Source organism: Parasteatoda tepidariorum, chromosome 7 (genome assembly GCF_043381705.1).
Source record: "Parasteatoda tepidariorum isolate YZ-2023 chromosome 7, CAS_Ptep_4.0, whole genome shotgun sequence".
Classification (NCBI taxonomy): domain Eukaryota; kingdom Metazoa; phylum Arthropoda; class Arachnida; order Araneae; family Theridiidae; genus Parasteatoda; species Parasteatoda tepidariorum.
In genome coordinates this window covers 10820936-10836784 of record NC_092210.1, presented here as the reverse complement: position 1 = coordinate 10836784, position 15849 = coordinate 10820936, and the positions used below count along the sequence as shown (strand labels likewise).

The 15849-nt window shown below is 27.5% G+C and overlaps 2 protein-coding genes across 2 annotated transcripts in view; both read right to left on the bottom strand.

Annotated features, from left to right (window-relative positions):
- Positions 1-2241: 2241 nt before the first annotated feature.
- LOC107453704 (heterogeneous nuclear ribonucleoprotein A2 homolog 1) lies at positions 2242-14691 on the bottom strand. The gene is made up of 10 exons (XM_071183065.1): positions 14681-14691; positions 12499-12525; positions 12245-12271; positions 11761-11778; positions 9351-9377; positions 8795-8821; positions 7169-7192; positions 6677-6703; positions 3383-3715; positions 2242-2348 (listed from the first exon to the last, which is right to left on the bottom strand). Exon 9 carries the CDS (start codon positions 3705-3707, stop codon positions 3387-3389), a length of 321 nt encoding a protein of 106 aa, XP_071039166.1. The 5' UTR covers positions 3708-3715; positions 6677-6703; positions 7169-7192; positions 8795-8821; positions 9351-9377; positions 11761-11778; positions 12245-12271; positions 12499-12525; positions 14681-14691; the 3' UTR covers positions 2242-2348; positions 3383-3386.
- LOC122270485 (uncharacterized) overlaps positions 13068-15849 on the bottom strand; it is a gene marked incomplete in the record, with an annotated part of 34920 nt that continues 32138 nt past the window's right edge. Inside the window, 1 exon segment of the mRNA XM_071183064.1 lies at positions 13068-13474. Coding sequence (XP_071039165.1) covers positions 13446-13474 — 29 coding nt within the window.

The window sequence follows — 15849 nt, the reverse complement described above, 5'->3', positions numbered from 1 at the left end:
CTACTTTTGTAACTATGATTTGTCATTTTTGTATCAGGTTTTGTTATTTTTGTTACTATGATTCGTTATTTTCGTTACTAGTTTGCTGCTTTTTCTTACTAAAATTTGTTACTTTTGTTGCTAAGTTTTGTTGCTTTTGTTTGCGACTCGTGTATAAAATGTGTTAAGCTAAGCAAACATTTCACAAAATTTTGAGGGAAAAACATTTGTTTTAAACTTGGTCATAATATTTACCCCCCCCCCCCCGTGTAAGAAATCATTTTAAGTTACAGCTCATTCTTTTAAACAACGGAAGAAAATGCTAATTCTATCTGAGGCGTTTTCCTCCAAAACTATCATAAGTCAACTAAGAAAAGAAAATTGCAAAAACACTGTTACATTTTTCATAAATTTACATTTATATTCAAATATTAGTTCTGCTTGGGTGACATTTACAACAAAAGGCAACGTTTTATCATAAACCTCATGACAAATGTAGATACTCAAGAAATTGATGGTGTCGTAAACAATACGTTCCCGACGGATTTAAAATCACTGATAACCAAGGATTTTTTAAAACAAAACATTCTATCCTCCCTTTTTGAATGGAACGTTAAAAATATTTCCAATATGATTGGCTGAGGAAAATAACCGGAGATAGAAAAGATTTTAATAAGTTACGTGCAAGAAAACTTTCATAACTTAGCGAGATTAATCTTAAATATTTTGAGCTGTCTTTTATAAGTAACTGTTGTTTATTTCCACTTCTTTGGAAATATTATGATTACTTTGGATTTTATGCAATAAGCGAAAAAAAGAAGAATTAAGAAAAGAGAATGAAAATCGCTCCCTCCCAATGCTAAGAAAACTTGAAAGCAGTTAGTATTTTCATAATGACGTAAGGCTGATGTTGTGCAAGTAAAACTCTTTCCAGGTGCTCTGCAGATTACAGGATGGCTACTCGAGAGTTGATATTTGACGTGGTGAAAGGACTGTTTCTGTTATTGAACCTATCATGCTTTTTTTTATTTATTATTTTTCAAATTTCAATTTGATTTGTCAGGAGGTTATTTCCAATTTATTAAAACATTCCTCTTTTTTATGCTTTTAAAACGACCTTTTATCCGTTTTAGTTTCTTATTTGAATTGACATAGGTTGACTCTGTATTTAATTTGCAAGTAAAATTACATCTCAGGCTCTCTGCAGATAGCAGGAATGTAACTAGAACGTTGATATTTGTCGCGCTGAAAGGACTATATTAATTTTTAAACTTATCACCTTTTTCCCCTTTTCAAATCAGATTTGTTCGAAGGTTATTTCCCATTTACAAATATTTTCCCCCCTTTACGCTTTAAAAATGACTGTATATCCGTTGTAGTTTCTTATTTGAATTAACGTAATGGATTAAGGTTGACGATGTATTTAATTTACTAGTAAAATTATCTTTCTCAAGCCGCTCTGCAAACTGCATGAAATAAACTAGAGAATTGATATTTGAGATGCTAAAAGGAACATTTTTATACCGATCACACTTTTTTAATTTTATATATTCTAATTTGATTTGTTCTAAGATTATTTCTCATTTATTAATATTTTCTCCTTAAAAATGACTCTTTATACGTTGTAGTTTACCAATTAAATTAATATAATGCCGTTAGGTTGACGTTGTATGTCATGTTGTTAACAAGTACATGACATACAGCACCACATGACATATACATGACATGCAACGTACTTCTCTTTCATTTCTTCTTATTGTGTCACGTATTTTGTTTTCTTTAGTTCATTTATTTCCATGTGCAATTACAGTTGATTATTTTTTCAAATACTGTGAATCATTTATTTTGTTTTTATTAACATATTAACAAAATGTGCTAACATGAAATTGTGATAATTGAAATAAATTCTAGAATTAACTGAATGAATTGCAAAAAGATTAAACGCAATTTATAATAATTACTTATTTTTTTAACAAAGTGATTTTTGTGTTTTTTTTTTTCTTTTTTTGCGAAAATATTATTTTATATCAAAAAAATGCAATAATGAAACACATGTTATCCCGACGGTAAATAATAGGATATTTTTATAAAGTTATAGGATTCCTCTAGGAGTTATGAGATTCCTCCTGATACATTTTTTTTAAATGTATGAGTGGTCTCTAAATTAATTAAATTACCAAGTAAATTACAGTGATTATTTGAAGTACTCATAAAAGTTTGATTCTGTTTTTAAAGTTTGTTTGAAAATTCATGAACATCATATGCATCTAAAAAACATTTATTGATCATATATAAATTTCAAATAATTTAGAAATACAACCTCTTCGGACAATATATATACATCATACCAGGCATTAAAGCAGGTTAACCTGAAAAATATTTAAGTTATTGTAATTTTAAAAATTATGAAATCAAAATAAAGCTGAGATAAAAACTACAGTTTACATCTTAAACGCCTTATTAAGCCTCTTTTAGCACAAAAATATCAACCCAAATATAACAGCAGTTTTTTGACGCAAAAAGAAGTGAAGTTTACATAAAATGAATCAAATTACAATAAATAGTACTGTTCTTGCAATTAAAGTAAAATAGTAAATTTCTTTTTATTATTGAAACCATACAAACTATTATAACAAAAAGACAATCTTTGTTTAAAATAATTGTCGAAATAATTTCAATCGCTTATTTTTCCATCAAAACCTTTATCAAAACCAACTTTAATTTCAAATAAATATTCGCTTACATTAATTTGATACTATTGTTAATTTATTATCACATTTACTGCATGTTATTTTCGCTTTATTTTTTCACATACCATATTATTTCTTTTTTTTTCAGGAAGAAAACTTTTAATTATATTCTATTCAGTATTCTAAGAAAATTATAAAAGCAGACATTTTCTACGTAACAGATTTTCATGTTAAAATTGCATAGGACATTTTATTTCGTTCAATAATTAAATGTCTGTTAAATTCTCTAATTCTTTTCCTAGAAAACATTTGTAGTAGAAATATTATATTATTAATTATATATTATATTATTAATAATTATACATTATATTATATTATATTACATTACATTACATTACATTACATTACATTACATTACATTATATTATATTATATTATATTATATTATATTATATTATGTTACATATGTATTCAAAAATAACGATTTCATACAATTCTTTTATTTTTTTAAATAGTTGTTTTTCAAGCGACAACGGATAGTATGTGTATTAAAGTAGAATTATAACTTTAGTAATAAATTAATAACTGTTTTTACAAGTACATTGATTCCAAACTAATACTTCGTGAAGTTTTTGACTTTTTATTAACAATACTCATAATGGAAATAAAATAAACTGAACAATAAATTAACTACGAAATAAAAATACATTTACCTAGCTAAAGAGTTTTATGTGTCCAAATTCTTCTTTCCCTCCGAGGAAAACCGATGTTTAAATTTCCTGATTCTCCTAACGCAGACCCCCCGAAATTTCCATGTTGGAATTCACCTCCATTTCCACCTGCCGATCCTCCATAACTTCTTTCCTCTCCTCCATTTCCTCCTCCTGCTTCTCCATCTTCCTTTCCTGCCCCTCCATCTTCTCCTCCACTTTCTCCTCCTGCTCCTCCATTTTCTTTCCCTATTCTTGAAAGTCTCTTTCGAAATTCACCTCCACCTCTTAACGAACCTAAACTGTCCGATCCAAATTTTCCTGCCATTCCATTAACTGAAATTAAAAGCAAATGCAGGTTAACTTAATACAAAGAAAGAGAGGCTACGCGCATCCTAAAGATTAAAAATTACGCATTGATCCATAGCCAAAAATGCCTTCCTACGTCATTATGGGCTCTTCCCTCTTATACAGTGATTAATCGTTCGTATTTTTACTGGCACTTTTATCTATCTATATGATTTCAAATGCACTTTAGTTTAATGTTTTTTAATAATAATTGTCACAAATTGCTATTTTTGAAATGTCGATCAACTTGCGGAGCTTGCCAGTTTGATAGACAAATCAGTAGAATGCAGCATAGCAGATATTCCGGCATCTATAAGAAGGCAACTTTCAAAGATAATTAATTGAAAACAGAAATGTAAGATAATTTAATTTTTCTTTTAATTAGGGTAAAGAAAATAACTCCCTCAAATGCGCAGTGTGTCATTAAGAATAATATCAGCTCCTGCAAATAAAGGTCTAGAAACAAAACACACGTGACTTATTCATTATGTCCATTTATTAAACAAAAGATTAAGAGAGATGTTGTATGCATGACTATTCATAAAAATTACTATTTTTGAAATCTTGATCAATTTTAGAAAGTATCTCCTTTACAAAAAGTTAATATTAGATGGTTGACATGATGGTTAATGTACAGTAACTTTATTAAATCTCAACTGTATATCTTCTGAACCATACCTCATACGCAGTTTTCACTTTCAGTTGGCCACTGTATGTAAGTCTAATTTTCTACTTTTAATGCATTAAACTCCAGTTTTCGAATAATGTATATACAAATACAGCGCGCAAAAAAAAAAAAAAATAGATGGACTGCCCTGAATACTTTTTGAGCTAATGTTTAGATCTTCACGTTCTTGAACTCAATCTTGTTGGTTCGAGAGGTTGAATTATATTTTGCCTATTAATGAGAACTTACGATAGTTTAAACCAGGAAATAAGTCACAAAAACTTACGTTCTCAGAAAACACATACCCTTTTTTTCGACGGAATCGGATCTCTCACCCTCAAAATATAGGGGGTAGCAGCAAATTGGGAAATATGGTTGCAATAATTTGGTACAGAAGAGTTTTATAAAATTCGGACCCTTCTACGTTAATTTTGAACGAGTAGTTTGTTTTGGAAATATCGTATATTAAAATTTGATTTACCAGGAACTATTTCATCAATTTCTCTCATCTTATCATGGGGAACTTAATTCTTCAAAATGATGCTAAAATTTGAAAAATCTTACAATTGGAAATTTTTTCTACAATTGTTAAATAAAATAATAAAATTTAATAAGTATTTACTAGAAGTTAACTTATTCTTTAGATAAATGAATTTCATAATTGTGTGCAGAGATATTTCGTTTTGTTTAAAAATTTCTTGAGATAACGAAGTACGCAGAAAGCAAAATTAATATTAAGGAGTACAAACTTTGGACATCCCTTCTGACAAAAATATGGGGACCATATTTCCCACATTACGGCTACTCCCTATTTTTGGGGGGTCAGAAATCCGAATCTGTCGTAAAAAAGGTATGTTAATTCAGAAAAAGTACGCTTTTTACATCTGATTTTTTATAGTGTGAAGTACAGTCTGAACAAATTAATTAACATATTTAAGGGTCAACCTCTCAAGCCATATAGATTGAGTCAAAGCTTCAGATTGGAAGTTATTCAGAGTGGAGCATTTATTTTTATTATGTTTTTGGCAAACATGCAATGTTAGTTAAGAAGTGTTTCAGTCCATCTAAACAGAAAAAAATTTATACATGAATTTATCAATTAGTTAGAACTTTTTAAACCACAAATAAATTTTGTTTTAAATTCACTAGATAAATTTTTTTTTGGATCTTGATCTTACATTAAAAAGTAAGGTATTGTCTCTAAATTTATTGTTAGACATATATGGGTTTTAGTTAAAACCAATGGTATAATTATAGGTCAGTATTTCCAATGAAGCAGAAAAGTATTTTGGAGTTTAGACATCGTAGTCCTTTACATATTTGAATGACAACTAACTTGAAACTAAATTATAACACATTCAAGTATAAATAAGACGTTAATGAAATTAAAGAAATTAATCATAATCTGTGTTTGGTCTTAGAAACCTGTGGACACAAAACATTTAAAACTACTATAACTTCAAAAACGTAAATTATTTATCAGTTAAATCTTTTAATTCTTCAATGTAAAATTAATCATTCATTTAAAAGTCCCCACAGAGATATGATAGCAAGAGATATGATGACTACTGTCACTTATGAGTTGATATTTATAACATAACAAATTAAATTTGTAAACCATCTCAACTATGTTTGATATAATAATTAATTAATCAATGAATGTAAATATAATATTTAACATTCAAAACATATTTTTCTCGAAATTAAGAGTTTTTCTAAAATTAAACTGACAAGTCAGCTAGCCACTTGAGGCAGCTTGAATATATTTATTTCATAACTGAAAGATATTAAAAATTCACTTAGAGCCTGCTAACAGTATTTTTAAACTATCTAAATTAAAAAAAAAGTTATTACACAAATAATTAGAAGTATTAAAAAAAATTTTAAAAAGTCGTTAACTAAACTATTATAACTGTGTTTGTGTTTTTTTTTTACAAATTACGGCAATGTTTCAAAATTTAAGATTATAACTGAACAGTTTAATCAGTATTCCATAAGAAAACATTAATATAATTTAAACTTTCCGTTTTATAATATTTTTTATCATTATTAAAAAACTAATTTAAACTAAGACTTATATCGATTTCAATCACAAAATAATTATTAAAATCTCCAAATAATTTTTTAGCATTTACACAAATTTACATTAGCATTTCTTATCAGGCATTTAAATGTATTTAAGCTTTAAGGTCTTGATTTTGTTTATAGGATCAACAACTACTTATATGTAATCCCTACTAAAAACAATTACTTGAAATTGTACAACTAATTAAATTACTCACCTGAGGTTAAAATGTCAGCTAAATCAGCTGAAAGAAGACCCTTAAATAAGTAAATATTTTAACAATAAAAGAACTTTCGAAGGTTTGCATCCATAACAAAACAATAAAAAGAACAATAAAAATGATTGTATTTTCGTTTTCGATTTAAAATGTTGGTAAGTTTCTTTATTAAAAGCTGAGATGGAAATAATTCGTCAAAATTTCAATCGTTTCTGATTATAGCCTATTGAATCTAGTATAAAATTCTAAACATGTAAATTGAATACAGCATAAGTGAAACAATGACAATTAAATGCAGTTTGTTATAAAATATACACTAACACTTGGAATCAATAATTTTTTTACTTTTCATCATACTTTAACCTTTCTCATCATGTTATGTTAGGACTTGAAATTTATTGATAATGTGCGTCAACACTTCTAATTGACTTAAACATAGAACAAATACAAAGAATAATTGAGACTCTTAATTGATATGTGAAAACAACTCACCACCACCACCGAAATTTTCCTGTACTAAATAAAAAATAATAATAATCAGATAATAAAATTATAAATCTAAATATATTTGTCCCTAAATAAGAAATATTTAATTAGGTTATGCATGCATATTTTATCATAAAGCTCCAGCTGAAAGTTGGAATTTTTTTATGGCTTCAATATATACTTCTAGGCTTATACTTTAGGCTTATACTTTTATACTTTATATAAACCTATAGAATACAAAATAAACTGCTCATGCGTAAATGCTTAATTTTGCTTAATGTTTGATTAAAATATAAAGAAAAACTTGGTGCAAAAAGAGATAGAACTATCCCCAGTTCATTAAACTTCATTTTTTTAAAAAAAAAAATTTCATTTAATAAAATTTCATTAAAATGCTTACATTTTTGATTTTGATGCATATAAGACAATTAGAAAAGTAGTTTATTTGAAACGTAATGAAAATATGAAATCAACGGATACGTAATAATATTAACCAAAAGTATTACTTTCCTTCTCTTGCCCGAAAAAAAGTGTTTTCTGAATATTAATTGTTTTTCTAATAACAAAATAAACATGTAATACAAAGCAAGAGACGGAAGTGAAAATGAAAGTAAACAAAACCGTATCATGCAGTAATATATATATATATTTAATGGCGGGCACTTAGGGTAGTCCCATTGGCCACAGAAATGCCACAACTGCTACTCTCTTCTCGTTACCCAGTGGGAACCTGCGGCCAAGCCACGGCGGTGGAGCAGCATCGCCCACGTCACACAACCACAAACCTGTTTATAGGGCGGGTCACATTCACACAAAGAGGAAAGGACATAGAACACAGAGAGAGAAAGAAACATCCGTGCCCTGAGCAGGATTCGAACATGCGGCCAATGGCTCCGCAGGCAGACACGCTAACCACTCGGCCACCTGGCCGGCTGTAGTAAAATATAAAAATCTTTAAAAAAAACACGGTAATAATGCAAGTTTATTAATTATTTATATCTAATGTTCGGAATAACTTTTAACTTTTGATCTAATGTTCGCATCTTCACGTTCTTGGACTGAATCTTAATGGTTCGAGTGGTTGAGTTCCATATGGCTAAATAATTAGAGCATGCGATATTTAAGTCACAAAATCTGTCCCAAAAACTTGTTAATTCTCAACTGTTTATCTTCTCTACCATAACTCGTTGCGTAATTTTTATTTTCCGTGGGTATGTAAGTCTAATTTTAAACTTTTAATACATAAAATACAACTATTTTGTTAATTAATTAGATCATACGATAGCTTAAGCAATGAACTAAACACACTTTTTTTTTCTCTATGAACTCGGATATCTCACCGGGGAGTAAGCGCAAATTGGGAATATGGTCACAACTGTTTAATCAGAAGAATGGTACAAAGTTGAGAAAATTCTATGTTAATTTAGAAAAAGTCGTCTATTTTGAAAATATCGTAAACTTAAAATTTGATTTCTCAAGAACTGTTTGGTCGATTTCTCTCATATTTTGTGTATTACAATTTAAATTTACATTCTTAAAAATGGCGTAAAATTTTGCATATTTTACGCTTAAAGTTTTTTTAGATAATTGTTAAATAAAATAACAACTTAAAGATATTAAAAAATCACTTACCGTTTCCTAGCAGAGCTTTCAAACCATCTAAATTTCAGAAAAAGTTATTTTACAAAACATAAAATTCAAAAAAAAAATATTTTTTTAAACGCTTTGCTAACTTACATATTATTACTATATTTTCATACATTTTTCTTTTCAAAATACGGCAAAGTTTCAAATTTTATGGTTTTAGTTTAACAGCTTAATCAATATTCTTAAAAAACACTAATATAATTTAAAGTTTAGGTTTCGTAATAATCTACATCATTATTTACAAACTAATTTAATCTAAGACCTACCGATTTCAATCACAAATTAATTATTCAAATCACCAAATGAAAACTTAGTATTTACACAAATTTATATTAGCATTTCCTGCTAGGTATGCCATTATATTTAAGTTTTATGCTCTTACTAAGAGTTTGCTTTCATTTATAGAAACATTAACTACTTTTGCGTAACAGAATACAAATACAAATAATTGAAGCAATACAAATAATCGAAATAATACAAATACAAATAATCGATACAGAATACAAATAATTGAAATTACGCAACTAAGTAAATTACTCACCTGATGTTAAAATATCAGCAAACTCACCTGAAGATAGACCATAAAGTTAGTTAATATTTTAACAATACCAAGTAATTGAAAGAAAATTTGCATCCCACCCCAGAAAAGAAAACAAGATGCTACACTGTTAGAATTTTCATTCTAAAATAATGGTGAAATAACCAGCAGCAGTATGTCCTTCCGAAGTTTACGGTAAAGAATATTTTTTATCTTTACGGTTTTGAAACCGTTTACAACTAGTATGGTTATAAAATCATGAACACAAAACTATACGGTTTTTTAACCATTTACTGCTTACATGGTTTGAAAACCTTGAAAAAAGAAATTTATCTGAACATAGGAGCAAAGATTCTCCTGAGATAATGGGCATTGGAGAGTGCAATCCACTGGAAATTCTTCATGTGTGTTAAAGGGAATGGATGTGTCTACTCAGGGACTCGAACCCCCGTACTGTCGGCCATGATATTGACAGATTAGCTCTCTCGGCTATAATATGTACGCAGTTGCAATGAACTAAGTTGCTTCATTAGGCTGGTTTAGTGGGTGCAATAAAATTCTTGTTATTTAAGTGTTTTAGGTAAAAACAGTTAATAACTGTTTTTTCACACTGTAAATAGTTTCGTTACCATCTTATTTGTGGTTATTTGACCGTTTTGTTTAAATATGGTAAAATAGCAATTAAATAAATTGTTATTTAGCCATTTTTTGCGAGAAATTTCTGACAGTGCAGTATTTTTGCTTTCGACTTAAAATTATGGAAAAGTTTCCTTATTAAAAGCTGAGATGGAATCGGTTAGTCAAAATTTCACTAGATTCTGATTGGATTTTCCTATTGAATCTAGCCTACGATTCTAACAATGTGAATTAAATACAGCATAATCGAAACAATTACAACTAAATGCATTTATAAAATATATATTAAAACTCACAATAAATTATTTTTAATTTTTTTTTTTTTTTACTTTAGCCTTTCTCATTATACTTTAGGACTTGAAATTTATTGATAATGCGCTTCAACACTTCTTATTTTCATATGATAGTTTAAGCAACCAAATGAGTACCAAAAACTCACGATCTCTGAATGAACATGATTTTCCTTCTCGATGGATTCGGATCTCTTATCCCCAAAATTTAGGTGGCAGCCGCAAATTGGGATGCAATAGTTTCGTTAGAAAAATTTTGCAAAGTTTAAACCCTTCTACGATAATTTTGAAAAAGTAGTTTGTTTTAAAAGTATCGTATTCTTAAAATTTAATTTCTCAGGTACGATTTTACCGGCTTCTCTCAAATTTTGTATTTCGCCATGCAAAATTACATTCTTTAAAATGAAGTAAAAATTCGTATACCTTACAATCAGAAATTTTTTCAACTATTGTTAAATAAAATAATAAAATATAACGAATATTTACTAAGAGTTATTTTTTTCATGGAATTATCTTTAGATAAATTTCATAACTGTGTGCAAACATATTTCAATTTGCTTAAAAATTTTTCGAGATAACGAAATACACAAAAGGTAAAATTAACATTAACGAGTACAAAGTTTGGACCTCCTTTCTGACAAAACTTTTGGGACTGTATTTCACAGATTGTGGCTACCCCCTATTTTTGGGGGGTTAGAATTACAAATCCGTCGAAAAAAAAGGAATATTAATTAGGAAAAAGCACACTTTTTATATCTGATTTTATAGTTTACTGCATCGTCTGCACAAAATAATTAACATATTTGAGGTCACCCCTTCGAAACATATGGATTGAATACGTGAAGGCCCAATCTTCAGATTAAGAGATATTCAGAGTGGTGCATTTATTAATTTATTTTTTTACGCAGCACACTTGTACTATTTTCTAAGAAATATTTCATTGGACTATCTAAACAAAAAAACAGTGTGCATGGATTAATCAATTAAATAAAACTCTTTAAGCCGCAAATAAATTTTGGTCAAAACTCAGTAGCTGAGATTTTGTTTTTTAGATTTTGAACAAAACATGGCGTTGTTTTATATTTTTTGTTAAAGAGTTATGGATTTTAGTCAAATTTAATGGTATAATTATGCTCTTTAACGACAACTTCAAAAGCTTTAAAATTATTTATCAGTTAAATCCTTCAAATCTTCAATATAAAATTAATCATTCCCTTAAAAGTCCCTAGAGATAAGAAAGCAAGAGGTAGAATAAGCACTGTCGATTATGAGTTGACATTTTAAAGAATAATAAATTAAATTAATAATTTATCTAAAATATATTTGATATAATAATTAAGTAATCAAATAATGTATACATAATATTTAATATTTCATCAAAACATACTTATACGAAATTTAGAGTTGTTCTGAATTTAAATTAACAAATCAGATATCCACCTGAAGCAGCTTGACTATATTCAATTCATAAATTATAAATTACTTACCGCCTTCTAATTGGCTTTCTAAAGTAAAAAACAAAGTCCGAAGTAAAAGAAAAAGTTATTTTACAAATAATTAAAAACTTCAACAAAAAATAAAATTTCGCTAACTAAACTACAATTGCTGTATTTGTACATTGTTTTAATAAATTACGGCAATGTTTCAAAATTTTTGGTCATACTTTAACAGTTTATTTATTATTCTATAAAAAAACCTTTATTATAATTTAAACTTTCGGTTTTCAAATGTATTTTGAATCGTTATCAAAAACTGATCGTCAAATCAATAACAATTTGACTTAAAATCGTCAAATCAATTCTCTGCATGTACAAAAATTAATATTCGCATTTCCTATCAGGTAAGGAAATATATGTAAGCTCTACGGTATTGCTAAGATTTTGCTTTTATTTATAGGATCAACAACTACTTTCGCGTAATCTATACAGAATACAAATAAATGAAATTAAAGCAGGTAAATAAATTACTCACCTGGGCCTAAAATTGTACCTAAATCAGCTTAAAAAAGAAAAGAAAATAAGTTTAAAAACTGCATAGAAATTTCAATAGTAAAAGGAACTTTCTAAAATTGGCACCCCCCTAAAAAAATCAAAATGCTTGTATTCTTGCTTTCGACTGAAAAATTATGGAAAGCTTCCTTATTAAAAGCTGAGATGGAATTAGTTAGTCAAAATTTCATTAAAGTCATTCTATTCGTAAATTAAGGATATTGGAAAATAACTTACTTTTTTGTAACAGGTCTTGGATGCCCTCTAAATTGAAAAAAAGTTATGTAACAAATAATTAAAATTTTCAATAAATTTCTTATTAAAACAGTTTCGCTAACTAAACTATTATTACTATCTTTGCATATTTTTTTTGTTACAAAATGCGTCAAAATTTCAAACTTTATGGTTATACTTTAACAGTTTAATCAGTATTCCATAAAAAAGACTTTATTATAATTTAAACTTTCGATTTTGTAATATTTTACATCATTAATAACAAACTAATTTAATTTAAGACCTACCGATCACAAAATAATTTTTAAAATCGTCAAAGAAATTCTTTGTGTTTATAAAAATTTATCTTAGCATTTCTAATCAATATGCAAATATATTTAAGCTTTAAGGTCTTGGTTTCATTTTTAGGATCAACAACTTTCGCGTAATCCATTCATAATAGAAATAATTGAAATTATGAAACTAAATAAATTACTCACGTGGGGCTAAAATGTTTCCTAAATCAAATGAAGAAAAAAAACATGAAATTAGTTTAAAAAAAATCATAAAAATTTCAACAATATAAAATAACTTTTCAAAATTTGTTTACTCTGAGAAAATATTTCGACTTAAAATTACAGTAAGTATTATTGAAAGAAAACAGGAAAATGGTTAGTCAAAATTTCATTAGCTTCTGAATATATCTAAATTACTGTTACTGCTAAATATTGCATAATCAAAACAAAGACAATAAAATACAGTTATAAAATAACTGCACCTAAACTTCGGGATCAATAATTTTTTACTTTACTTTCTTTTTACTTTAGCCTCTCTCATCAAACCATGTTAGGATTTAAAATTTATTGATGATTTTCATCAACACTTCTTATTGACATAGAACAAAAATAACAAAAAAATGTTTATAAGAAATTTTGAGTATAAATGTTAAGAAAAAATTAGGCACGTGAAAACTACTTACCAAGATCAAGACCATCTGTTACTAAATCAAAAAGAAATAACAATAATATAATTAAATATCATTATTAAATCAAATGCTCCTAAATAAGACGCATTTTATTCTGTTCTGCATGCATATTTTACTATAAAACTCAATTTTCGAAAAATGAAACATATATATGATGTCAATGGATAATTTTACGTAATCCTCATAAAATACAAAATAAATCGTTAATATGTAAATACTTACATTGGCTTAATATTTGTTGCAAATTTTCTAAAATATTAAAAAAACTTAGTAAACAAATATGTAGAAAAATATCCAGTCTGTCGAATTTCCTAAAAATGCATTTAAAAAAACGATTAAACTTCGATGCATATAAGACAATTAGAAAAGTAGTTCATTTCAAGCATCATGAAAATAAGAAATCAATAGACGCGAAATAAAATAACCAAGAGGGTTAGTTGTTATCCCTTGTCCAAAAAAGATTTTTCCTGAATATTACCTACTTTTTGTAGGAACATGTAATATAAAGCAAGAGACAAAAGTGAAGATAAAAGTACACAAATTGAATGTTACACTAAAGTAAGAAGATCCTTAAAAACTTACAGTCATAATGTAACTTTATTAATTTTCAACTGTTTATCTTCCCAAACATAACTGATTTTCAGCTGTATTTTTCATTTTCAGTTGTATGTAAGTTTAATTTTCTACTTTCAATGAACAAAACTGAAGATGACGAATAGAATGCATGTACACATACAGCGTTTGAAAATAATTTAAAAGAAAAAAAAATTTATTTAACAAATGATTTAAATTTTCAATAAATCTCTTATTTAAAAAGTGTCGATAATTAAACTATTATTACTATCTCTGCATATCTGTCTGTTACAAAATATGGCAAAGTTTTAAAATTTATGGTTATTTTTTAACAGTTTAATCAGTATTTAATAAAAAAAACTTTATTACTTATTAAAACTTTATTATAACTTTCTGCTTTGTAATATTTTACATCATTATTAGCAAACTAATTTAATCTGAGACCTGCCGATTTCAATCACAAAATAATTTTTAAAATCATCAAATGTGTTTACAAAAATTTATATTAGTATTTCTTATCAGGCATGCTTAAGGCATGCATATTTAAGTTTTAAGGTCTTGGTTTTATGTATTGGATTATCAACAACTTTAGCGTAATCCAGTCAGAATACAAATAATTAAAATTATGCAACTAAATAAATTACTCACGTGGGGTTAAAATGTTTTTTTTTTATATAAAATGAAAAAAGACGACAAAATTAGCTAAAAAAATTCATAAAAATTTCGAAATATCAAACAACTTTTCAAAATTTGCTTACTTTCAAAAAAAAAAAAAAAAAAAACTTCGACTTAAAATTATTATAAATTTCTTTAATGAAAGCTAACGGGAAAATGGTCAGTCAAAATTTCATATAGTCTATTGAATCTAGCTTATAATTAATATTAATATTAATGCAGCAAAATCGAAATAAATACAATTAAATACAGTTATAAAATATGTACTAAAACTCGGCATCAATTTTTTACTTTACTTTCTTTGTACTTACCTGTCTGTACTTACTACCTGTACTTACCTGTAAATACTTACCTGTACTTACTTGTACTGTAGCCTTTTTCAGCAAATCATGTTAAGATTTGAAATTTATTGATATTGTGCATTAACACTTCCTTATGACTCAAACGTAGAAAAAAAAAATAGCGCGGGGAGTCCCTCCGCGCGGAAGAAGTGAAACTTCGTAATGTGGAAATGAAAATAGGAAGGGGTAGAAATTGACTTTTAGTAAAATCATATTGTTTCTTTAAGACAAACTTTATTAACAATGCTTACAATTCACAATTGATCGCATCTTTTAATTATCATTTTCGAGTGGAGAAATATCCAAATCTATAACATTTACAATGGGATTATGATAACTAAAGTAAAATACGAAATGTTTGAGTTCGATTTTTTAAATATTTCTTGCAAAAACTGCATCAATGGTAGTTACCCCTTCGGTTGTTGGATCATTCCAACCATTTATCATTTCTAATCCAAATTTGTCGTTAAGGAAGGTTAATAATGTTTCAGCTTCAGGTAACGAGAAATGCACATTAAAATCTCCTGCGAGGATCACAGGCCGCGCACAATATTCAATTTCTTCACCAGTAACGTCTGCCATAGCTTGTGAACCTGCAATGGATAGTGGCAATAAAGATTTTGCAATAAATAATTTAATATCCCTCATGGCTGCATTTGGTGAAATATAAATGGCAATTAGAAAAGAGAAAACCTAACAATCAATTGATATTCACAAGAGACGTACCTTGACATAACCTTAAATCCGTCGCATTGTCCGTGGGATTGTTTTCACTTATTTTTTACAATTGTTATCCACTAA

Excerpts from the sequence above, each read along its gene's own strand:
- LOC107453704 (XM_071183065.1), bottom strand. The coding sequence starts at position 3,707 with ATGGCAGGAAAATTTGGATCGGACAGTTTAGGTTCGTTAAGAGGTGGA.